Source organism: Penicillium cinerascens (genome assembly GCF_028974065.1).
Source record: "Penicillium cinerascens strain IBT 15544 chromosome Unknown contig_16_segment0_segment0, whole genome shotgun sequence".
In the NCBI taxonomy this organism is placed as follows: Eukaryota; Fungi; Ascomycota; class Eurotiomycetes; order Eurotiales; family Aspergillaceae; genus Penicillium; species Penicillium cinerascens.
The window spans coordinates 820,048-843,944 of record NW_026695286.1 but is presented as its reverse complement, the minus strand read 5'-3'; the positions used below and the strand labels follow the sequence as shown (position 1 = coordinate 843,944).

The following is a 23,897-nucleotide window of genomic DNA, read 5'->3' as shown; positions in this document are numbered from 1 at the left end:
TGGAAGTGACACAAGGCAAAAACAATCTCCTATGATTCTTTGTTCTGCGCTAAGGTCCAAACCAACTCTACATTGGTCTCCGAATAGGAGATTTCAGCCCAATTGACGACTCAGCTAGCCCGATGCCACGGCTTCCGACCGTATACAATATGCAGATTGCAATATGTGTGAACATCCGGGTTTCTCAGATCCCTCCGTACGCCAGCCAGGAACACCTGGGTCTCGTTGTTGGACCATCCCAGCACACGAGTGAACAGAGCCAGCGAGTAAGACTCAACAGCCATCAAAAGGGAACACAGGTTATATCGACCGATCTGCTTTTGTACAGGATCCCTCGACCAAGCACTCGACGGAACCTACAAAGCCCAAGGATTAGTTCAAAGCTCCAAAAGCAAATAACATCCCGAATAAACCGAACAAGACGAATAAAAGCAGGGCAGATGGTCGTACCTTGTACACCTCGTCACTGACATCTTCAAAACCGGCCTCTACCATTCGTTGACGGTGTCCTTCGGCGATATTCATGGGTCGGTGAAACGCCTCGCTGGCCTCATGCAGGCGGCCGAGGAATTCGCACAACGTCGGTGCCAGACGCAGTGAGTCGTCATCCGACCGGAGAGTCACCTCGAATTCCTGCAATTCGACCCAGCCTCCCGGACGCAGATGCTCGTAGGCCTGGCGCAGCAGCCGCGGCCAGTTAGCGATTGCTCCGCCCAGGTCGCGCGCGTGGATGAAGTCAAATGGCCGGCTAGAGCTGTAGAGCCATGGGGATTCGGCGTCGTCGACCAAGAATCGGAGGTTGGGCGGTACCCAGGATGGTTGGATAGGGCTTAGGTCGGTGCCGATTACTTCGGCGCTGGGGAAGCTGTCGGCGAAATCGATGGCCCAGATTCCTGTCCCTGTCCCGATGTCTAGGACTCGTTGGATTTCTTTGCCCACTGGGGCTCGGAGTAAGGCGCCGTTTAGGACGAGGTTGCGGACGTGGTGGAGGAGGTCTTGTCGGTCTTGTTCCTGCTCGTCGTTTGGGAGGACGTAGTGGCCTTCACGGTAGGAGTGGTATCTTCGTCCGTTCTCGTAGGCGTAGTTTTTGACATCTGAGAGGAGCGATGCGGTATAACTGGAGGTGTCGGAGTAGTAGTCGTCGTCGAAAACAGAGCTTGCCTCGCCGGTTGTTGATGCTGTGGAGGATGCATCTCCTGAATCTTCTGGGTATAAAGGGTGATTGAAAAGTGTAGGTGGAACAGAATTGGAAGCAGATTGGGTCTCAATGAAGCTCTGTGGTGCTGTATGAGCTTGTGTCGGGGCTTCTATTGGTATTGAAGGTGCTAGAGGTGTCCACGCCACCGGCTCTGTTGCGTATTCCACGGCTGGAAATGTTGCTGGAGCTGACAATGGTACCGAATTTGGTTCTAGAGGTGAGGGTATTGCTCCGGCCTCCTCTTCTGCATCATCCTCAGTCGTTTCTTCGGGTATTGAGTCCAGCTGAGGATGTACTGCCAGAATATGCTCTTCCAAGGCCTCTCCTGCGTTCATTGAAGCCTCCAGGTCAGAAATGGATGCATGATTGGATAACACCGTGACATGATTGTTTTCCCCTATGATGTCTGGAAATTGCTCCAAGATCGGTATTGGACTTGAGGATGATAGGGTTGTCGATTCTGCTTCGTTGACCATGGATTCGTGCCCTGAAAGTTGAATAGACTGCAGTGCTAGAGGCGACGGGGACGAAGGCACACCCTCTAGCCGATCTTCCCCTACTGCATGATTGAGGTTCGATGCTGGTTGCAATCGTGGCTCTGTCCCAACATGATGGTCCTCTCCACCAGCATCGATCTCGGACCTCGGCGAAGGCACCTCCATATCGCCACCCAAGCCTGTCACGAAAGCAAAAAAGGGAAAATCAGAACACATAGTGGGATAAAAGCCCAAAAAGTTGAACATGATCGTCATTCATGAGGGCCCGCTCCTGTCGGACGGTAACGCCTGTAACGTTTTCCTGTTGAACAAGCCGATGGTGAAAAAGACCTGTGTAGCAATCTGAGTTATCACCCGTCCACTCAGACGACCCGATCAACCGAGGAGGATAGGACTAAGTGAGTGTCGTGCTGGCGAAGGAGCTGGCGAAAGTGCAGGCCTTACGCCTCGAGTTGAGGGCTGTAATTTTGGAAAGTGGCGAGTTGGGAGAGTGTGTAGCACAAGAAGGGAAATGCCCCGAATTATATCAGCTTCAGGATGAAATAGAGAGCCGGTGTGGTTGCTGTCACAAGACATGCAGCAATCCAGCAGCCCTAATCCGGGCATTGTTGAAATTGCTGCATTCTGCGTCCGACTATGCAAGCCGTACAATCAGATTGATTATTTTGCATAAAACTGATGAGACAGTAGTTTACTAATCTGTAAATTGTGCTGTGGTTTGCTATATTGTCGTGTTGCACAAGACACCACTCGTTCCTGGCAATGCCAAAGATCTTCGGAAGCTCTAGCGAACTCTACGGCATAAAGTTTAGAAAGAATCATTGGAGGACTATAGCCCTATCTAAAGGCAGATATTTCGCAGCATGAGAGCACTGAATGCTTGATATATATTGAATTTAACAATAAGCACCAAATGGACGATCCGGGGTCAAGGTAGTAGAACGTTTTTGACCACGACAATTTAGCAATGTTTATTCAAGTTGATTCTAGTGGACCAAACTTTTCTCCTGGTGGTGCTGCTCAATACTATGCATAACGTTCACTAAATTTTGTGCGTCGTCTCGAGTTCGTTCCATCAGCTCAGTCTGTTCACTAATCCATTGTAGGCGCACTTTCCAAAAGTCCCAACGCTCCCTTGAGAATAAAGAATCTCCGTTCCATAAATTCCAATGTGCTTTTTTGTTTGCTTCAGCTAGGGAGAGGTGCTTCTTCCCTACAAATTCGAAAATAATAGATCCAGCAATCTCAAAAAAAGGAACCATAGCATGAACATCAGTCTATAAGCCGAAGTCAGTTATCTCAAGTATAGTGGTTATATTCTTTTGTAACCCATATTTAGCATAAGGATATAATTTGTAGCCACGCGGCGATCTACAAGGTGATGGCGCCGTAAGAACGACGGCGAGCGTGGCAAAGATGGCACCGGCCCATGATTCCACGGGTCTTGTTCTAGTGCAAAGACGGGGATTTGTAATGCCATATTTAGTTCGCGTGAACTAGGGCTATCCGGTGGATATGCGGAAAGATGATGCGCGCAAAAAGTGCTACCACTGAGAAAAGGGTACCACCCTTCAAAGGGGTATGTACCGTATCGCATTTCCCAGTAACCTATAATCGGAATATTAGTCTATATATTAAATCAAAAAAAAAAAACGACTCTCTAAAATGAATTAATGGGAGGGCGAGGGAGGGGTGCGAAGGAGAAGAAGTAAGTCACGTACGGTCATGAGTAGCTTCCCAAAGATCCTGAAATGCGGCCAAGTTCCTCCAGTGTTCCAGCCTATCTTGGAAGCGTGACGTGCGAACCTGTTCATCGGTTCTATCAAGCTCCGGAAGAGCTCTTATTGCCTCCACCAACTTCAAAATAGCGGGTTGATAGTTCGGCATCTCAATAGCAGCATCCCACAGTAGCCATGAAACGCGCTCCCCTTTATCCACAGCTTCGCCCTGGCGCTCTTGAATTAGGTCATCTTCGTTACGAAGGGACATAAAGCGACGAGCAGCATCATCTACTGGAATTGCATTGGCAGTGCCGTAACGTTCAACGAATTCCTGCAATATTTGAATCTCATCCCAGGTTGGGGGATCTGTGTCGCCGTCCACTGGGTTTGGATAAAAGAAGAGGTTCCATTCGGCTTTTTGCTCTTCCATCGTTGTGATGGAAGTTGTGGTGCTTTGATCTGGGGTTGCTCTAGTCGGTGACGACAACAAAGGCGTACTTTGAAACGGAAGTGCTTAGGAACAGATCGCTTTTTCGGGGAAGTATGTGTCATATAAGAGACAAGCAAAGGAAGCTTTGCTGGTGGTCAGACCTTTAGAAATAAGCCATGGTCTAACTTTTCAGGAACATCCGCTGCTTCGATTCGATCCTACGTTGCTCCACACGGGATGCTCTTGGCATCCTTGTAGTGTCTTACATGTGACGTGGGCCGTCTGTCGAACTGGGTGGTAAGTAGGGGAGAAAAGCAGGATCTCGGAATGTTCAAGCTTCCGGTGAACAATCTACATTACTCGCCCGTCGGTTGCTCCCTGCGATTAGCTTACCATTCTCGCTCCGCTACTACTCTTACTCCATACCTGGCTTTTCGACGAGTCGTAGTAGCCGATTGCTTTTGACAATCTGCATCGGTCGGGAAGTCAAACTCCATGGGAATTGGTAAACAACGACTGAGAAGGAGCAGAAGTACTAGCAATCTGCCCAATGTTTCAATTGCCACAGAATAGTTCCTTCCGACCAGTCTACGGCGGCACGAAAAGGGATCCTCCTTCCGTTGACTGTGAGCGCGTGCGTCTAGGCCGTAAATAGCCACCGTAAACCTTTTTGTTGGGAGACTTACTTTCCTATTGTAGGTCTTCTTTACCATGCTCTAAACCGGTGACTCATAATTGCATAATAGCGGCATGTCTCGTCAAGGTCTTTCGGACGAGCTCGGTAAGAACGATCTCCACGGTATACAAATTAAAGAAGAAAGTTTTATGGAGCAATTGTATTCTCTACTAGGAGGCCATATCATGGCCGTATGCCCAGTAATGCTCGCAGATCGGGTATTATCTCATGCCTCATTTACACATCCCGTTTCCACTCGCACCTCTTGAGGTAAAGTGCCGGTAAGTCCTAAGCCAGAGTCGACGATGCATTCAAGCACACGACTAGAAGTTCCCTACGTCTCCCTTTCCATCACGGTGGTCCATCCGTGGACGGCGCCCCTCTTTAGGAGCGGCCGGCACTTGCAGCCCAGCTTGAAGAACGGCAGCATGCAGAAGGCGAATGTGAGCTTCTTCGTTGAAGGCCATCATGCTTTCCAGGGTATTGTTCTGCACTTCCTCCCGTAGATCGGTCTGGTTTGAGACGAGCACACCCTTCTCGAGGTCAATGCGAGCGTCCAAGACGCCGGCCTTGATCAGTTTGATAAGTTCCTGCACAAATGGCGACTTGAAGCCGGTTGGCTGGGCCTCTCCGCCTACGACGTTGGGAGCAAAGATTGTTGCCATGGAGTCGAGAGTGACACGGCTGAATGGAACAAGGTACTGCTTGATGGACTTTGTGCGGATGAGAGAGTAGAGCTCAGCGACATGACGTTGAAGATGGATGTCAAGAAGGTAGTCGACACGGTAGGCTTCCAGAATATCGAGGCAAGGACGAAACTTGGAGTTGCAGAAAAAGCCAATCGCACGACGGATGTGCGGCTCTAGCTCGAGGAAGTTCCGGAAGGAATTGTTTTCCAGCACGCGACGTTGCAATTCGTTGCGATCCATGGATGCAAGAGCACAAAGACCACCGTAGACGGCGATGTCGTTGGGTGTAATCACTTCGGTGAAGGTGTCAGCCAAGGTAGGTTCGACCGAAAGAAAGCTGTTAGCTGCGTCGAGATATGAGCGTGCATGCATCAGTGATAGGCCCATAGCTGCCATCATCTTGGGCTGGTCTCTGGCTTGATCCTCCGGTTTTGATAAAGCGTTGCGCAGACGGTGAACGTTGGATTGCACGTTCAGCCAATCCTCGCGTTCAACAGACACGTTGATGAGTTTGAACAGCATGGAAGCGATGTGGTTTGGCGTCGTGCAGTAGTCTCTCATGCGAGAATAAGCCTTTGCCGCGGCAACCAGGTCACCAGTTTCATAATAGTGATTTCCCAGATCCTCATTGCCCATCTAAATAGGGTTAGTTTTGGTCTATTGATGTCGTTGTAACGGTCCTTACCCGAATGCTTTCTTTAATCAGGTTATTCTTGTACCCCCGGAGCTCTTGCTCCAAGCGGTCGGTCTGTGCTCGGACTGAGCGCTGAACTTCTTGTACCCATGACGAGTCAAGGAAGGCTTCCGGTTCGGTTGGTGCAACCTCTGAGAGCGCGCGCACAGCTTTTTCATACAGCTCAACATTCTTCCCAGATTTTGCTTCGGCAACTGCGGCTTTGAGGACATCGGTGGAGAGCAACGTGGAGGTGGTTCCGATGAGGTAGAGGCGGTGAAACCGGGTCCGGCCTGAGATAGCAGTGTTAGCACGATTGCTATGGAGTATGGCTCATGCATTTTTCACTGACCGGTGTAATTCGCTATGTATGATTCGACCTCGAACTTGGGCGGTTCTGTAAATTGGATCGTCAGTTAGCCCTCATATGGCTTAAGCTATCGGCGGCGCGGGTCCGGAGCCTCAAGGCCCCGCAGAGGTTCAACATACCGTCAACTTTGATCCTCGGAGCAGCCACCCCTGTTCCGTTCGTAGCTTCGTTTGGCACAATACCGACACCTTGGGCTGCAGACGAGCTTGCCTGAGCTGGACCAGCGTCCGGCAGTGTGGTATCCATTGTGCTGCACCAGCCTTGTGGCGCACCACCAGCTCCAGAAAGCAACCCGAGAGCGACGGTAGGATAGGGGAGCTGTATCAAGGTAGGGCAGGTCGGTTCCTCAAAGTTGTCGATAGGAGCTAGGGCCAAGGTAATGTGGAGGGACTGAGTTGATCAACGGTCATCACAATGATGGCGGGCTGGGGTTGATAGGCAGTATCACACCGCCCCTGTCACCGCCATTTGAATATCTCGTGAGCCTCATTCTCTTTGCACTCTGTTTGCTGTAATTGATTTAGTGATCATTCAGTTTGATTACTCATTAGCACACAATCTTAAATAATGGTCCCTAGACCTCTAGACTAAAATATAGTTGATGCCTGAGGCGCTCAATATGACGTCCCGAGTGCCGAGGAAGCGTGAATAATCACGAAATCATCGGCATCGGCCCCCACATTACCTTCCTTGATACAATCAAAGTCGATTACAATTTTCGGAAATGCATTTAAAGCTTGGGTGATCAATTAAAAAAGCGATTCGGTGATCTCGGGCCTTGGTAGTTTGTGTTCAACCAGGAGAGGTTGAATATATAATTCAGCGTCCCTTCATACTCAACCCCAAGCTTCTCCGCATCTACAATTTCCCAACCGCTTTCATTAACCACCACATCATGTCCTCACAACCGGTCGCCCTGATCATGGGCGCCTCTCGAGGCATCGGCCGCCAAGTAGCCATCGACATGTCCAAAAACGGCTACGCTGGTACGCAATAGCCCATTACCCCATTACCTTACACTTCAACAAATTAACAGCCATCCAGTGATGCTCGCAGCAAAAACAACTTCGGACGCGAGCAAAACAACTCCATTCCCACCAGACCCAAACTCCTCAAAATCAACAATCAGCACCGTAGAGCGCGAGATCCACGAGAGCGGCAATCGCGCCGCATCAGTCGCTGTGGATGTGCGCGACGCAACCCAGATCCAGCACGCAGTCGACGAGACAGTGCGGGTCTTCGGCAAGCTAGACGTCCTGGTGTACAACTCCGGAGCAATCTGGTGGGCATCAGTTGAGAACACGCCATTGAAGCGATTCAAGCTTATGCAGCAGATTAATCCGGAGGGTCTGTACGCGACCGTTCAGGCAACGCTGCCTCAGTTTGAGAAGAACGGGTGGAAGGGACGGATCATTGTTGTGTCGCCGCCTATTTATTCGCGGTTTTTTAGAGGGAAGACTGCTTATGCGATGGGTGAGTGTTATTTTTTTGGATCCTGTGTAGGCTTTGTTACTGACGGCGGTATAGGGAAGGTTGGAATGAGTGTTCTTGTCAAGGGCCTTGCTATGGATTTCGTGAGACAGGGTCGTGAGGAGATGGCTATTACGAGTATTTGGCCAGCTTCGGTATGTTGGATGTGCCTGCGTATCATTGGATAGAAAAACTAACCATTTGCAGTCTATTGAATCCGCCGCTACGGAGTTCAACAAGTCCGAGGATAAGTCCTACAAGAAGGATTTGAGAAAACCAGTACGTCTTTTATCCTGGGGTATATCGGATTAGAAGCTTACAATCCTTTTAGACAATCTTCTCCAATGCTATCCTGGAGATGCTTCGGGCTCCACATGCCACGGTCAACGGACTCTTGGACACAGACGAGGACTTCCTTCGAGAAAAATGCGGCGTGACCGACTTCTCCAAGTACTCAGTTATCCCAGGCTCAACACCGCGACGGATCATGCCTGAGAAGTTCCCCGTGCTGGAGGTTGCAGAGCAGAATGACGAGGGTCAGAGAATGGATAGCGTGAAGCTGCGCACTAACAAGCTATAAGTGGGAGCAGTGAGAGAAGGAGAGAAGGATTTCCAAGATCGACTACTTGCAAGAAGCCTAGAGAATAAGGCAATTAAGGTCCCCTAAGCTAATACTCAGATAATGCATAGGGCGTCACATCTCAAACCAAATGTCAAGCTATGAAGAGAGAAAAGGCATCGCTTCCCATTAATGCAAGTAAATGTCAGAAAAACACGCTCAGTAAATGCAATAGCACAATGAAGCCGACCGAAACTCCCGTACAACCAGAGCAGATAAATTCAAAATCATGATCCCGCTAGATCATATGTATGAGGGGAAATTACAGCAGAACTGCGAAGCCGGCAATGAACGCACCCACAAGCAGACACAATCCGTATACATGGCCAAGGTCCGAGGACATGCGGACTGCGCCACCAGTAGCAGCGTTGGTGCCGAGGGGGTTGGCCGTATTGGTATTGGAGGCCGTGGCCGACGCAGCAGCAACAGCAGAGCTGGTTGTGGTCACGTTGACACGGATAGGGTGCTGAGCTCCGCATGGGTGGTCCACACGGCAATCGCTCTGGCAGGAGGAGTCGCCCTGGGCGCAATTACTGACGCATTGGTTGCCGGCCTCAGTGCAGATGTAATAGGCCATTGTCTCGGAGTACTCGGATGCGTTGGGGGTGATGCCGTTGTTGCAAATGCAGGAGTAGGCCAGTGTGTTCTGGTATGTGTCAGTTTGCATACCGGAGGATGTGGGGATGTGGAGACGTACGGGGTCGCAGTCATTCACTGAAGCACCGGTGGACCCGTTGAGCTGCAGGCAGATGAGGGGGCACGAGTGCTTCTGGTTAAAGCACCAGGTCTCTGTTGGCTGGTCAGTAACGTATGATGATATCGGTTGATATGGCACTCACGTCTGAGAGACAGAGACACCGAGTCCGGGTTGATGGTAGCCGAGTACTGGCTGCTCACCATGACGACGGCCGAAGCCAGGACCAACAGCAGCCTGGACAGCATGGCGAATTATGGGGAACTGAACGAGTGACAGGAGGGGAAGTATCTAGATAAAAGTGTCAGAGACGGAGTATCAAATCCGGACATACGGCCGAGTGCGGGAAGGAAAAATAGAATTGAAGTCGGGAATGAAGGGAGGCCGCCACAATGTCTAGGGACATACCGTCGAGGACGAGAACAGCGAACGAAGAGTACAATGCAATGAAAACAGATGGCAGCGACAGGTGAACAGAACGTGCGAAAGGCGTGACGAGTGAAGAATAAAAAGCAAAGAAAGAGAAAGGGGAACGGAGATAAAAATAAAAAAGAAACCCTTGGAAGGGCAAGATCACGCGAGTATACAGAATGTGCTTAGTGGCACCGGCATTTGTTGTGGCTCGGCGTGATACCGCATTTGCTCAAGTGTTGTCCTTGAACTGCTTAGGGGATTTAGGGGCTCAAGGTTGAAGCTAGTGTCCTTTATTGACACCTAGATGGCTGTCAAGGGGTATACAGTCCGGACACGTCAATCCGGGGATAGAACACCATTTCTTGACAGTAGACGAGAACCTCATGAAGCTGAGAACACGCCAGTTACACCCGCCATTTCCTTTGAGACCGGTCCCCGCTGCAACGAAGCGAACGTCGACAACGATAAGAAGCGATGTCTCACTTTAGCACAACGCCGATCAGTAACGCTTGCCGTTCTGGGTTTAGTGCGTCCTGTCTGGCTTGAAGGCCTCGGATACAGTTCCTAACCCTTGGAAAGTTCCTTCAATTGCCAAGCAGAGGAAATGAATGCAGTGAAGCAACTCGGACTTAACTGTATACCTCAATAAATACCCGTTGTTCGGTGACATTTACACTCCCCGTCGAAACTCGACCCCAGAATGACAGCTTACATAACACCCTCGGTCCCCCAAGCTGCGGATCCCGGAGATCGACTGATTGACTTCAAGTCATCTCGAGCGTAAGCACCTCTACGCACTGGCACTTGGAGACCCGTTCCAAGGTACGTCTGTCATGCCCCTCTACCCCTCTATCTTACCCCTCGACCCAAGCCTCTCCCGTTTTGGACTTTCCTCCCCGCCGCACCTCGCTTCTATAATTGTCCCTTCGCCTCCCCCGCATGGGCCCTCACCTCCGCGGAATCCCATTGAAACATTACCAAAAGAAACCAAACCCAATGGAAAAAGCTAACCCATCCTAGCACCAGCACCCCATCACAGGACCAAACCACCCACAGTCTAATGGATGGAGGGAGCTCCTGAGGAGGCCTCCACGGCACCTCGGCCGCCCTTCTCCCCGCCTGCGGACCTCGCGGCTCGCCCCGCAGTGCATCCCAGCGTACATCACTCACCCACCGAAACACCCAGCCCGGCCCCGTCTTCGAAATCCCGCCCCGTCTCAGCCGTCGTGCCGCCCTACTGGCACCGCCACGAGCGCAATGCCTCGCGCGCATCGCAAAGCTCGCTCGTGCCCGCGATAACGCTCGAAGACCATGCCGCAGACCCGGAGTGCGAGACGAGCAGGGGCTTATGGGCGCGCAGTGTTTCGATTGAAGATCACTGTGTCGTGCAGGGGAAGACGGGGGTTGGGGCGTATGTGGTGTGGAACTGCACGGTGCATACTTTGGATGTGAGTTGAGTTCTTCCGTGGATATGATGTGGTTTTTTTTTTTCTAAACGGATGGTTGGCAGGGAGGACCGATTGTCGTTCGACTGAGATACTCGGAGTTCGACGATCTACGGCAGAGACTCGTTTCTTCATTCCCGCACGCGAGGAGTGCGCTTCCAGCTCTTCCGCCGAAAAGTGTTCTCTTCAGGTTCCGGCCTAATTTTCTGGAGAATCGGCGGGTTGGGCTGGAATATTTTCTCAAGTGAGTCGGACTTGGACTCTCACATCTCACGTAACTGGGTGTGATGCTGACGGTGGCTAGTTGCATCCTTCTGAATCCGGAGTTTTCGAGCTCGCCTATCGTCAAGGACTTTCTCTTTGGGCGAATGTCATAATCCATGACTTTCTGAACACGGTGCCCTCGGTGTTTTGTAATATATTGTGGATTTGACATACATTGGAGTTTTGCGTATCAGCATATGAGACGATTTGAAATTGAAATGGAATTCATTTGCATAACTTCAAAGTCGACTAGATTGTGCTGGTCACAGGACTCTCGATACTCCTTTCGCAAAACAGGAATAGCCGAAAGAAAAGAAAAGAAAAGAAAAGGGAGGAATTAGTATGCAGTCTGACAAAAGGAAACAGATGAGAGAATGAATCGACCTGCAGCGGACAAAAAGAACAACAAACACCGACAACGCCTGGCTATGATACAAATTCCATCTTGCATATGGTACAGCAACCGGAGACAATGAACACAACGTGTCTCGACAGGTTTGAATGCAGCCCCGAATAACATCACTTTTTCAGATCGTTCTCAACCGTCTCCGGGGCATCAGACTCGACCTTGCTTTCGGACTTGGTTTTGTGTTTTGTCATCCACGACCGCACGTCGGCCCACACGATCTTGCGCAGGCTGATATTCGCCATGTGAAGCATGGCCATCAAGTGCCGAGGGCTTGGTACGCCGCGAGGGAAAACAATATACAGCCCCGAGTCCTGCAAGGAATTGGGCCTGAACTTATCATGGTACGCTTTCTTGCCTTGAATTGGGAGACGATGGAAAGTGTGCCCGTACAGATCTCGCGTGAGACTAGCAACGAGGCCCGGCATGCCCGTGATATCCTCCGGGCGGAGAGCATGGCAAGGTTCGAAACCGAAACCCAGGTAGGAGACACCGGCCCGATGCAGTAGAGCCATGGCAGCGACGATGAGCAAATCACTGATCCCCTTTGGACTCCCAGGAGCAGCGATGCAGGGGTCGACGTGGTAGCCGCCGCAGCCTAGCCGCCGTAGGGCAGCGAAGCCATTGATTTCGCCGTCTGGGCCGCGACTGTATACGAAGGTCATGAGATCTGGTAGAGCGAAGGGGTCGTAGACCGTGATGAAGGCCTGCGGACCCGTGGAGTGGTTGCGTTCTGCGCGCCAGGCATCATAGATGGCGATCAGGTCTGTCTGCAACTGAGTGTCTGTGCCGTGGACGGCGGGTGCATATACGCCGAGGGTTACGCCTCCTTTCTGCGGGTTCAACAACTGGCGGTTTTGCACGGCGATACGTTTCCCGCCGCGTTCGAAAAGGATTTCATTTGTCTGTGGGTTGAGGACGCGTTCGGTGCCAAATCGGATGGTCGTCCAGCCTCGGGGTTGGGCGTATTCTTGTACGAAAGACTCGCTTGCTCCCATGAAGGCTATGCCCCAGTGGCGTTGGCGTCGGTACGTTGCGAATTCTTCCAAGAGGCCGGCGACCATGTCTGTTTCGCAGAGCGGGTCGCCACCAACAACGGCTACCCCGGCTTGGACTTTGAAGGATATAGCAGCATTTCGGGCTTTGTTCACAAAGAAGCGGTAGCTGTGATCGAGGATGCCCATGTGTGCTACTCGGCCGTAGCGGGCCGTGAGGCGCTGGATGGCTGTCATGGTGGAGAAGTCGTCGAGACAGAATACATCGCCCTGCTCTGCTTTGCTGGCCGTTGCGCGGAGAGACTCGGTGCTGGGGTATGGATGGCTGTCGACCGTCAGGGCTAAAGAGGTGGTGTCGTTGGAGTCACGGTCATCGAGGCTGGTGGGTGGTGTACTCTCGACCCCCGTGAGCGTGCGACTGCTGCTGCTTCGTGAGCTGGCACAAGAGGATGCCGTGAGAGCCGTGGTAAAATTGCTGCGCAGGTGATCGACGACAGAGATCCCCGAGGTATCCAGCCGGTCTTCGAGCCTGGGGCAAGTGTAGAGCTGGTCGACCAAGGCATCGCCCAACTCATCCAACAACAGGGTCTTCTTCGGCTTCGCGCCCACGATGTCGACGGTATTCCTCTTGCGCCCGCGGCGCTGCTTCTTCTTCCTCTCGGACGGAGATAGATTCATGGTCGGATGGGAATCTGGCGCTGCGGTGATCATGATGGGTGGTACAGTATTAGCAGAGAAAGTCGCGCAGGGATCCATGACGGGCAGAGCAGAGACGGTTGAGCTCGACACGCGACACCGGGAAAACAGGAGTGTCAAGCAAGGGAGGAAGCAGAAGGCAATTTGGCGCGACAACAAAAATGCAAATGGAAAAAGGCAGGAAGGACAACACGGAAAGAGCACGGGACGACCAAATGACAGGATGACGGAACCCTGGGGTGACAATGACACCTTCGCCAAACCCTGTATATGCTGCATGTGTGTCTGATCTATACGTTTCCACGTCTCCAGGCAGAGGTATTCTGTATTCCCAATACTAGACTAGCCCCAAGCTCCGCCTCCACTTATAATCTTGGAATACAGTAAGTGCATCGATGATCGTCAGAGACCCTGAACGAGAACACCAATCATCACGCCCGGCGCCTTCGTCAAGGCGTTACGCCAAGCCCCATTATGGCGCCGTCGTCTGGGGGTAGAAAAGGGGGCTAACCCGGTAGTCCAAAAATGCTGGTGCCTGAGCCCGATTTAAACTTCAATTGGGTTTGGGTCAAGCAACTCGGGTGGTGGGTCCAGGGTTCTCGGCCCTTCCTGCACCACTGGCCCCTTCCTTGGTGGACCCTCGATGTCATGGCCTGACCTGCTGCTGCTGCTGCTGCTGCTGCCTGCTACGGAACTCGGTGAGCTTTGGAGATCCGGCTGTGTTGGCTTCCCGCTCCGTTGATGCGGTCCGCGGGCACCGAGCGCACTGGGCAGCTTTCTTTGAACGATGAGGTCGTCCGGTCGGTTTTCATCGTGGACGGATGGAGTGGGTGCACTACCAACGTATTGGTGAACACGGTACCGTAGGGTACATACCGGCTATGTACTGCGATACGGATTACCCGAGAGGACGTGAGATTCAGGCGTTCCGTTCAGCCGCTCGTGTCCGCTGAAACGAAACTCGCGGACCGAAGCCGATTCTGCATTCCGCAGCCGGAAAAGGCGTGCCCAGGCGATCCACGTGAGCAAGACTGGAGGTTGGATGAAACAAACGATCCATGGTCCACCGTTCGCTGTCCACGGTCAACGTGCGAATGTCATTTCGATGCTGGAGAAGCGGAGCGTGGGAAAGCAAGTTGGTCCACATATTGCCCCATGCAGAAAATTTCTTTCGGATCCACGTTGATAAAAGAGACCGGTCGGGACAGCACCGAGAACCAAGCTTGCTATTTTACGTCCGTCTTGGAAGTATTTACTACGTAGCCTTTTAAGTATTATAAGAAATGGCCCAGCGAAGACTATATGTTCAGAAGCCCAAGTAAAGCTAGTCTTTTCGCCCCTACATTCTCCAGACTTGAATCCTATTAAGGAGATCTTTGCGGAATTGAAAGCCTTCATTCGGCGAAATTAGCAGTGCTGCGAAGAAAATCCGGACCGAGGATTAGATATTTTCCTCGAATGGTGTGTTATCATCGTCGATGCAAGGCGGAAGTGCGCAGAGGGCACTTCCGGCACGCAGGCCTGACTATAGAGGGGATATGAAGTAGCTACTTCAACTATATTCGAATCATTTTCGGCGGTTGACTCCTCGCTACATTTTGGGTCTTGATAGTATGTATTAATGAATTCAACGTCATAAATTTCCAGGGACATAAATGTTATCGCACCAACGAAAACCATGCTAGTCTGTACGAGGTCAATTTTAGAACCAGCCCCTGGTTAGCCGTATTGTGGTATTAAATTTATTTAGGCTTTAATGTCAATCCAGCCATTGTAACTTACTGTATTTCCCTATGGAATCTTCTATGCAGGGATCTAGAAAGGTGGGGGAGATCTGGCAATCTCTCTTAACCCAAGCCCTTTCCGTTTCTTCGTTTCCCTAACCTTCGTCTTCATTTACCTCTTACATTACCAAGGCTGCAAGGCTGCAACAAATAGGCAATGAGGTGCTTACAGAGCAATAATCGGTGTGATATTCATTAACAGCTTGGTGAGATGGGATAGCTATTCTGAAAATCGTCGGAAGGGGGATGGGAATGTTTGTTGAAAACACATAAATAGGTGAGTAATTCGGTAGAAGCACGTTGAATGCCCCAAACCCTTCAAACCAGAAGGGTTCCAGACTTACACCGGATGTGGAAGTGACATGTACCCCAAACTAGATCTGGGTCCATCGCAGGAGCACTGCGGCGATAATGACAGGCAACACGCTGACGAGTTCACCCAGCCCGGCAAATTCAGGAGGAATCCTAGCTTTCACGAATGCCCCGGCAGCAAGAAGCACGGCAAATGTGTTGTAAACGAAGCTCCAACCGAAGTTGAATTTGATCCGCCGTACAGACACTTTGCTTGTATCCATCACGGTAAGAATCCCGGATAGAGCTGGCCTCATTAACACCACGTCGGCAGCAGCCTGCGCAAGGTCGCTGCCTGCATTCATGTGAATGCCGACAGTTGCCTGCGCCAGCGCGACGGCATCGTTGGTTCCATCTCCGCAAAATATGACAACGGGCTCCTGAACATTCGATGCATCTTCCAAAAGATTCTTAATATAGGACTGCTTGTCGGATGGAGAGCTGTGGGCTTGTACATTCCTCTCTGAGATCCCCAGAGTTGATGCCACTTTTTGAACGGGTTCGACATCGTCACCCGATACCACATGGACCGACACACCCCGTCTCAGTAAAGCGGTGACAACCTGAGAAGCGTCATCCCTGAGAGAGTCCTCAAGGCCAAAAACCGCCCACGGTACCCCGTCAATGGTAAAACAGAACGCAGTATAGCCTTGCAGAAGGACTGGCTGTACCAGGGGGTGGGTTTGAACATTGAGCCAGCGAGCATTTCCTCCCCGCACCGTTTGCCCAGTCACCTCACCTTCCATGCCTCGGCCGGTCAAACTTTTGGCTCCTGGGAAAGCCGCTGCAATCACTCCTTTCCGCCTCAGGTGGTCAGCAACAGCAACAGAGACCGGGTGCTTATTGTTGCTGACGAGGCCTAGGAGAAGGGGCAGTCGTGATTCACCACCCTCGGGACAGTCTTCGACGATTACGCTTAGCTTACCATGCGTCAGAGTTCCTGTTTTGTCAAAAACCACGTGAGACGCCTTATAGGCCACTTCGATCGCATCAGCGGACTTGAAGATCACCCCATGCTCTGCCGCAATACCGCTAGCAAAAACAACCACCATCGGAACAGCGAGGCCAATAGCACAGGGACAGGAGACAATCAGCACGGTAATGGCGTAGGTGATAGACTGAACGGCTGCTTCTGATCCGGTCTTGCCTTGGGCCGCCACACCAACTGCAATCCAGACGACAAACGTAGCGGTGGCCAGGGCCACAATGACAGGAACAAAGTAAGAAGCCACTTTATCTGCCAGCTCTTGCATCTTTGGTTTGGATAGCTTGGCTTCATCCACCATTGCAGCGATAGCGGTGATGGTGTTGTCGCCGGGCAGTCGAGTGACCCGGACAAGTAAAGTTCCTGAGCCATTGATTGTCCCAGCAATAACGCGGGATTGAGGGCCCTTCTCGACAGGACGAGACTCCCCAGTGAGCATTGACTCGTTCACTTCAGATGAGCCAGACACAATGGTACCATCGGTCGGAATCCTCGTATCAGGGGCCACCATAAACATGTCACCGTACTGCAAAAGCCTGACGTCAATCTCCCTACCCTCGAACGAGTTCAAACCGTCCACTAGGACAGCATGTTGGCTCTGAAGTGATCGAATAGAGATCGATTCGACTGCTTTCTGACGGGCGAGAGCGGCAACATAACGCCCAACCATGATCAAGGTGACCAAGAGCGTGCTGGTCTCGAAAAACTGGCCTGTCGACAACGGGTTGCCAGCAACGAGGTAGCCAAACGAGACGAGGGAAAAGATGTAAGCTGCACTGGTGCTCAGAACAATAAGAAGGTCCATCTCAATGACCTTCGAAAAGATAAGAGCCTTCAGCGCCTTGGGGTAAAATGGCCCCGCGACGATAACTTGAACCAGCGTTGCCAGTGCCAATGACGCAGAGCTGTAGGGTATTTCTCGCTCGGGGATTGGAGCCCACGCTAAGACCAAGACCGGGATGGTAAGAATCAGAGAAAGAAGTGTGATATATCCGACATGACGGACATGCTTTTTTCCAGCCCCGAGTGCTGGATCGTTGCGGGCAGGCGCTAGCCTTGCAATCCCTGCCCAATGTTTCTCTACGAGGTCGCGCGCTCCAACAACCTCTGGATCGAAAGATACGCGAATTTCGTCCTTGTTGACCGGAGACAGGCCTGTCACTCCTTCAGGCCATGGCCGATTGACGAACGTCGACAGATCCTCGGACGTAATAATATCCACACTCGATCCACTGCTGGTGATCACTTCAAATTGAAACTCTGTAGTACGCTCCAGATGTTTCATCACATGCTTGACACTCGACATATTGAGATCCACGTCGAAATCAGCACGTGACAAGATGAGGCTCGTCTTAAGATTCCTGACACCTGACACTGTCGCTAGAGTTCTGTTGAGTTTCGTCTCGCAACCAGTGCAAGTCATGCCAGAAACCGAGAGAACGACATGCTCGATGCCCGTGTTCTGTCTCTCCAGATCAGGGGCCATAGTAATCTTGTCGCTGGCTTTGCCCCCAATCTCGGTGCATGCTCTGTTGTCTAGCTTTGAGTATTTGTTGCTGGCCCGAAATGAATTTTCAGGAGTGCAAAGATCTGGGAGATTATCCCTAGAAGAAGCGCTCTTAGGTTTGCAACAAGACTTACCCGAGCAGCTCTCCACAGCACGTTTCTCAGAGCCACACGCATTGCGACGCTTTGGGCTGGCTTCAACGTCTCTAGCGGTGGACGTGCCCTTTGCGCAACAGGAGTCAACCGAGATACGCGAGGGTACCCTTTTCAGCGATTCTTTGGACCTTTTTTCCCTTATAGGCGACGGGATTCCTCGAGGAAGGCAGCATGACTCTTTGCCTAGAGCAATAAGAGCACGGCAGATACATCCTAGGGTTGCGAGTCTGGTGGCATACTGTTCGCGAACAGAATGTCGATGATGCTCGCAGGCTCTACGTTGGGGTGCTTCACCTTTCTTTGGTCCCGATTTCAATGACCCATCTGCATTGACGCCCAGGTTAATAAAGCCCAATATAGAATACGCTAACTCCAGTCAACGTACCTTGTTGGGTGGTTTCACCCCGCGGGGTATCCGTCCAAGTACCACACTCGCGTAGAGCCAAACGATCTAGACAAGACTCGTCGCAGCAGGGAGAAGGCATACCACTGCAACATTCTGACGCTTTCGATTCGGTAGGAGCAAAGGTCTTTGATGGAAGGATGTGCGAGCAGCGTTTTGGGAGATGCGCGCGCAAACAAGTATCGCTCTTTCCCTCACCACCTTCGATGACGAGACCTTCTTCGCAATTTCCATGGGCCAGCTCAACAGGGAGTGAGACAGCCGTGTCGCAAGAGGTCCCTGCGGACTGATCATCGCAGCAGCTTCTTCCACTTGCCTGCGGACCACGCTTTTGTTTGAAAGATCCAGAGGAATCGTTGTCACAGCAAGCATTTGCCGAACATTTGATGGTGGGGAGAGAATGATTATTGTCATTTTCAACATCCTCGATTTTGGTGATGGCCGAGACGCTGCCGCAGCAATCATCTTGACAACTCGTGTCTGGTTGTGCGTCGTCCATATCACACCCGTCTTTTACAGTCACACCCAAGCCGTTGGCTTCAACGGTCTCGGGGCTGCCTCGTACTGTACTGACTACATCATTCACTTGCGAGGGGGGTCGACCCAGATCAATCTGCGTTGTTGCTCCGGGCGGAGATTCATTTGGTTGAGGGAGCGTAGCAGGCTGGCAGCAGGAGCAACTCATAGTAACCGTTTCACAACTTCGTTTCAAAGATTTCTAACAGAATTGCGATGGCTTCGCTTGTGGTTTTTGTGGTCGCTGTGGTCGGCGGTTGGCCACCATGTCAACATGGAAGCGTCCTTTCTGCCATCCCTGACCGCTTCTTTATCTGAATGTCCAACTACAGCTCACTCTTTACCTGTCATACGGCTATGATTTTCTCTCAACAAACCTGCATTACCTCGGGCATCAGGTCTATCTTTCTCTGTCAGAATTATTAGATGACAAGCACCCGCGACGGATTCAAAGTGGACCTATTAATGGATGACCCCTTCAAGACCGGTTTTTTCAGCGCCTCTGCCCAGCAGTGTAAAGAATGGGCACTGGAAAGCAGTTCGAGATGAACTTTACTCAACAAAATATCATCGCTATTACTGATGAGCGAAGTGCCAGAAACGGGACTCTCCATTAGTATGTTACTACGACGAAGAAATCGATCCCGAGAAGCCGGCACTTGAATTCCCAGAATGGGGTTCTCTGCCTCAACAGATCAACACCCGGTACGATTTGAGATTCTGTGCAAGGAACTGTGAATTTCGTCATTTCTTTAAATTATGGCCCGCCGGGTTCCTCCCACCTGCCCTATTTTGGAAGGAGGTAATAGCTTGTGGATGAGCAGGTAGGCTTTGTTAGTAATCTGGCGCATCAATATTTCATTGGTGAACTTGATAGACATCGCAAAACACGTGGGACTGGATCGGAACCTTGAGCCGTTGGGGAATCCTGGAAAACCCCCGGAGGAATCCTGGAGACAACCTTTTGAGAGTCTGGAGCAAGCCTCAAGAAGTATCGTCCGGAATCGAACATTTCCCGATTTGCTGACGCGGGACGTAGGGAGGGGCAGACTAGGACCGGGTTGGAGGAGATGCAAAAGATCAGCACGTCTCATATCACACTCGGCACGTGGAATGATGCATGGGCAGAAAGGCGACGATGATTGGCGATGCCCGGTCGGTCATGGCCTGTGCCGAAGCAGGTAATTAGTCCGTCGTCCGCGGTAAGACCCATCGGCCCCACATGTCGTCAGGTACGATGCTTAGCTCCGGTCAACATTCGCACGAATCGGTGCTTGCCTTTTAATAACACTCCTTGGAATAATCGATGCGAACATTCGGTGCAGACGGGAGTATTGCCGATATGCTAGTTCTACTCCACACCGGCTGTCCGGCTTGACGGGCGCCGTTCACTTTCCTAGGCCTATTACGATCAACTTACCCAGCATGTGCCGGAGAAATCACTCCTCATTTGCTCTATCTCTGATGAGATGAAATTATCTGCTTGGGAAGCTGATGGACCGAGCAAGGAATGGTGCGTTGTCGGGACCCCATCTCGCAGCTAGAAAGAATATTCGTCGGTCGTCTAGAGTAATGATTCTCGCATTTCCATCCGCCAAGCTTCTTCTCCTTCAGCCTCATTTCAATCATGAAGTCCAACACTCTCCTTCCCATTCTGGGCCTGTCGGGCAGTGCTCTGGGTGCCGTTGTTGCCCGGAACGCCCAGGAGCCCTTTGGCTACAAGTCGGGCTCCAAGGAGTCCATTGCCAACCTGAAGGACAAGATTGAGAATGTTGTTTGGATCCTGCTGGAAAACCGTGCATTCGACAACGTCCTGGGTGGTGTTCACAAGGAGGGCCTGGACAATGTTGTCAACAATGGTCCCTTCTGGAACCCTCAGCTGGTGAATGAGACCGATAGCAAGAAGTGGTACAATGTCTACAAGGATTTTGACTCGGTCCTTCATGACCCTGACCACTCTGTTACGGGTAACAACTTTGAGTTCTACGGAACTTATAACCCGGACAACAAGGCTATTTCCAATGGCTCTCTGAAGCCCGACCTGAAGGGCTTTGTTGAGCACCAGATGGCCTCCTACCCCTCCATCTCGGCCAAGCTTGCCACCGAGGAGGTCATGGGATACTATTCCGAGAGCGAGATCCCGACTCTCGTGGACCTAGTTGACGAGTTCACCACCTTCAACTACTGGCACTCGTGTATTCCCGGCGTAAGTTCATTCCAAAGAAAATAGCTTTTGTTTCCAAAAAACTAACGAGCGCATAGCCCACCAACCCGAACCGTCTCTGCGCTGTCGCCGGTACATCCGACGGCCATGGCTCAAACGACGAGAGCTTCGATGTATCCGGCATCGACACCACCAGTATCTTCGAGGTCGCTTCGAAGAAGGGCATCTCGTGGCTGAACTACGACGGCACCAACGGCGACTTCCTGCCCGATGCCCTGTTCTTCAACTGGACCGCGCAGAACGCCAAGGACAACGTTGTCCCTCTGGAGAACTTCTACCAGGATGCCTACCTGGGCCTCCTCCCCCAGCTCTCCTACATCAACCCATCCTGCTGCGGCCTGAACACCAACTCCATGCACCCGTCCGGCAACGTCTCCTTCGGCCAGGTTCTCGTTAAGCAAGTCTACGAGTCCATCCGTGCCGGCCCCCAGTGGGACAAGACCCTCCTTCTCCTCACCTTTGATGAGTCTGGTGGATTCTTCGACCACGTTGCTCCCCCTCTTGCTGTCCGTCCTGACGACAAGACGTACACCGAGACCGCTCCCGATGGAACCAACTATACTCTGACCTTCGACCGTCTTGGTGGCCGTATCTCTACCTGGTTGATCTCTCCCTATGCTCCCCAGGGCCATATTGAGAACTACGGTGTTGACCCCGTTACTGGCCAATCTCAGTCTTACAGTGCGACTTCGGTCCTGAAGACTCTGGGTTATCTGTGGGATCTTGAGGACTTGACTCCTCGTGTCGCGCACTCTCCTGCCTTTGATCACTTGATTGGTCCTAACGCTCGTTCTTCGGCTCCTGAGACTTTGGCTGTTCCTAAGCCATTCCCTGATGCCGTTTAAGCTTTGGAATTAAGGGATATGAGTTTGGATGCGATATAGTGGTTCTATATTATGCTTAAGGGTTGATGTACAAAGGATGCCATGATACGATCAAAAATCTTAATTTCGACTGTTTCATGTGAAAATTTGCTGGAACTTTTCATAAAGTAGTAGTCAATATGAACCTCTTAAGATGACCGAAAGAGAGCATGTACGATTATCTACAAGAAATGTGGTGAGCTGACCAGTCGTAGATGGCCTTTATGGCCTGACAAATAAGGCTAAAACTGGATCGAACCTCCACACACCTCCGCCTGTCCATCTCCAACTTGAACTATCAAGCGTGGATACCGCTACCACTGCGAGTCTGGGTACTGCCGTGACGCCCGTTTACAACGCGCAGGATGCCTGGCAGAGCCTGGGGGTGAAGAATGGCGCGGTGGATCATCTGTGCGAGGAAAATCAGGACATTGATGCCCCTGTCCGGGTCCAGAATATTATTGCCATCATGGCAGTGGACCTGGAGGGCAAGGACGAAGGCGAGGCTCTGAAGCGATGGTACATCAAACGTGGCTTTGAAGAAAGCAGTCGATTGGAGAATGTTGGTTATAAAAGACACTGGTAAGTTGACAGGCGGTTCCTTAGATCATAATGATTTGATGCTATCATCTATAGCCAAATAATTTTAATTGAAGGAATGGTAATTATCTCGTGATACGATTCATTTTCATTCCCTGCCCTCTACACTATAATCAAGTGACCCGACAACCTAGAAGATCACACTCAAAACCAAGAGTTCGACTTTAAGCCGGACCAAATTGACGGGCAATATCTCAAACCCGCCCAGACGGCCACTCCGAAAGTCGGCACAGCTACCAAACTGAGTCTGAACACACTAACTATGACTTTTGACTTCAGGAAGCCTTCAACCCGGGCTTTGAACTTCTCTGGCTCATTCCGATCGGGATACTCCTCCGTTGGAATCGGCAGATCAAGGAAAGGGCAGATCTTTTCCCAGTTGAGTCCGTCACTGAGTTGAATGTGACAAAGACGGTCAGCGGGGACGATGGCTTTAACTGTTTTCACGCTAGAAAGAAATGTTAGTCTGATCTATCCAGCCTCATCCGAGCGGGTACTCACTAGTCGGTATACCACTTCTGAAGCAGGCGTTCATTGTCCGGATGTCCAGGCATAGTACAACCAGTGAGTGCGCCATACATGACCTTATTGAGAGTGAAGAATTCGTAGAGAGTGGTGTCGAAATATTTGAGGATAGAAAATGGGAAACGGTCGCCCGCAGCCACGACTCCCGCGACTGTGTTGTTGACAGAAACTGCCCACTTCTCAGGCGGCCTCTCGGTAAAGATGAATTTGACATCCGGGTCTTGGGCGTAAGCTTGAATAAGATCCGGTCCCACGTAAGACGGGATCTCGACCACGCACTAGCTCGTATAATTCAGAATTAAGTTTCTTTTCCTTCCTGGGTGCGGATGAAATGCAATAGGAACTCACGTCGTAGTCAGCTAACCACTTATCGTAATCGGCTTTTGTGTATTTCTTGATTCCAGACAGTCGATTGTGTTCAGAGGTGACCGCTTCCTTCAAAACCTTCATATGGGGCACGCCACCTATGGCACAGCACTCGTACATATGGTATGGCTTGTAACCCAAGATTTTCATCGCCTTGTAAAGACCGAGGGTTCCTGACCTAAGAAAACAAGATTTTGGTTAGTTGAACAGAATGAAGTGGAGAACGGGTCTAGCCTTACCGACTAGCGCTCGCAATAATCACTTTCAACTTCTTACTTTCCCGCGGCGCGGGCCACTGATCGATGTTTCGCGACATATCGCCGAGTTGACTTGCAGAGATGAAAAAGAAAAGACGGAAGTA

General features: G+C 51.2%; 10 protein-coding genes across 10 annotated transcripts; 3 read left to right on the top strand and 7 right to left on the bottom strand.

The window, feature by feature from the left end:
* Positions 1-110: 110 nt before the first annotated feature.
* N7498_000312 (class I SAM-dependent methyltransferase) lies at positions 111-1,911 on the bottom strand (the record flags this gene model as incomplete). The annotated part of the gene is made up of 2 exons (XM_058447375.1): positions 111-356; positions 451-1,911. 2 exons carry the CDS (start codon positions 1,909-1,911, stop codon positions 111-113), a joined length of 1,707 nt encoding a protein of 568 aa, XP_058312786.1.
* A 1,497-nt stretch (positions 1,912-3,408) lies between these two features.
* On the bottom strand, positions 3,409-3,846 carry N7498_000311 (uncharacterized protein; the record flags this gene model as incomplete). Its single annotated transcript, XM_058447374.1, has 1 exon — positions 3,409-3,846. The coding sequence occupies one exon, from the start codon at positions 3,844-3,846 to the stop codon at positions 3,409-3,411; it is 438 nt and encodes a 145-aa protein (XP_058312785.1).
* A 999-nt stretch (positions 3,847-4,845) lies between these two features.
* On the bottom strand, positions 4,846-6,500 carry N7498_000310 (COP9 signalosome complex subunit 1; the record flags this gene model as incomplete). Its single annotated transcript, XM_058447373.1, has 4 exons — positions 4,846-5,847; positions 5,897-6,177; positions 6,237-6,281; positions 6,374-6,500. The coding sequence occupies 4 exons, from the start codon at positions 6,498-6,500 to the stop codon at positions 4,846-4,848; spliced, it is 1,455 nt and encodes a 484-aa protein (XP_058312784.1).
* A 649-nt stretch (positions 6,501-7,149) lies between these two features.
* Positions 7,150-8,304, top strand: N7498_000309 (uncharacterized protein; the record flags this gene model as incomplete). Its single annotated transcript, XM_058447372.1, has 5 exons — positions 7,150-7,240; positions 7,299-7,727; positions 7,782-7,879; positions 7,932-8,003; positions 8,056-8,304. The coding sequence occupies 5 exons, from the start codon at positions 7,150-7,152 to the stop codon at positions 8,302-8,304; spliced, it is 939 nt and encodes a 312-aa protein (XP_058312783.1).
* A 301-nt stretch (positions 8,305-8,605) lies between these two features.
* On the bottom strand, positions 8,606-9,285 carry N7498_000308 (uncharacterized protein; the record flags this gene model as incomplete). The annotated part of the gene is made up of 3 exons (XM_058447371.1): positions 8,606-8,989; positions 9,041-9,132; positions 9,183-9,285. The coding sequence occupies 3 exons, from the start codon at positions 9,283-9,285 to the stop codon at positions 8,606-8,608; spliced, it is 579 nt and encodes a 192-aa protein (XP_058312782.1).
* A 1,230-nt stretch (positions 9,286-10,515) lies between these two features.
* On the top strand, positions 10,516-11,273 carry N7498_000307 (PX domain-containing protein YPT35; the record flags this gene model as incomplete). The annotated part of the gene is made up of 3 exons (XM_058447370.1): positions 10,516-10,899; positions 10,962-11,140; positions 11,201-11,273. 3 exons carry the CDS (start codon positions 10,516-10,518, stop codon positions 11,271-11,273), a joined length of 636 nt encoding a protein of 211 aa, XP_058312781.1.
* A 406-nt stretch (positions 11,274-11,679) lies between these two features.
* Positions 11,680-13,272, bottom strand: ergS (the record flags this gene model as incomplete). Its single annotated transcript, XM_058447369.1, has 1 exon — positions 11,680-13,272. The coding sequence occupies one exon, from the start codon at positions 13,270-13,272 to the stop codon at positions 11,680-11,682; it is 1,593 nt and encodes a 530-aa protein (XP_058312780.1).
* A 2,143-nt stretch (positions 13,273-15,415) lies between these two features.
* N7498_000305 (cation-transporting P-type ATPase PCA1) lies at positions 15,416-18,941 on the bottom strand (the record flags this gene model as incomplete). The annotated part of the gene is made up of 2 exons (XM_058447368.1): positions 15,416-18,363; positions 18,425-18,941. 2 exons carry the CDS (start codon positions 18,939-18,941, stop codon positions 15,416-15,418), a joined length of 3,465 nt encoding a protein of 1,154 aa, XP_058312779.1.
* A 1,644-nt stretch (positions 18,942-20,585) lies between these two features.
* On the top strand, positions 20,586-22,027 carry N7498_000304 (putative phosphatidylglycerol specific phospholipase C; the record flags this gene model as incomplete). The annotated part of the gene is made up of 2 exons (XM_058447367.1): positions 20,586-21,164; positions 21,221-22,027. The coding sequence occupies 2 exons, from the start codon at positions 20,586-20,588 to the stop codon at positions 22,025-22,027; spliced, it is 1,386 nt and encodes a 461-aa protein (XP_058312778.1).
* Positions 22,028-22,343: 316 nt separating this feature from the next.
* On the bottom strand, positions 22,344-23,852 carry N7498_000303 (sulfotransferase family protein; the record flags this gene model as incomplete). Its single annotated transcript, XM_058447366.1, has 5 exons — positions 22,344-22,553; positions 22,907-23,093; positions 23,147-23,448; positions 23,519-23,714; positions 23,776-23,852. The coding sequence occupies 5 exons, from the start codon at positions 23,850-23,852 to the stop codon at positions 22,344-22,346; spliced, it is 972 nt and encodes a 323-aa protein (XP_058312777.1).
* Between the last annotated feature and the right edge of the window lie 45 nt (positions 23,853-23,897).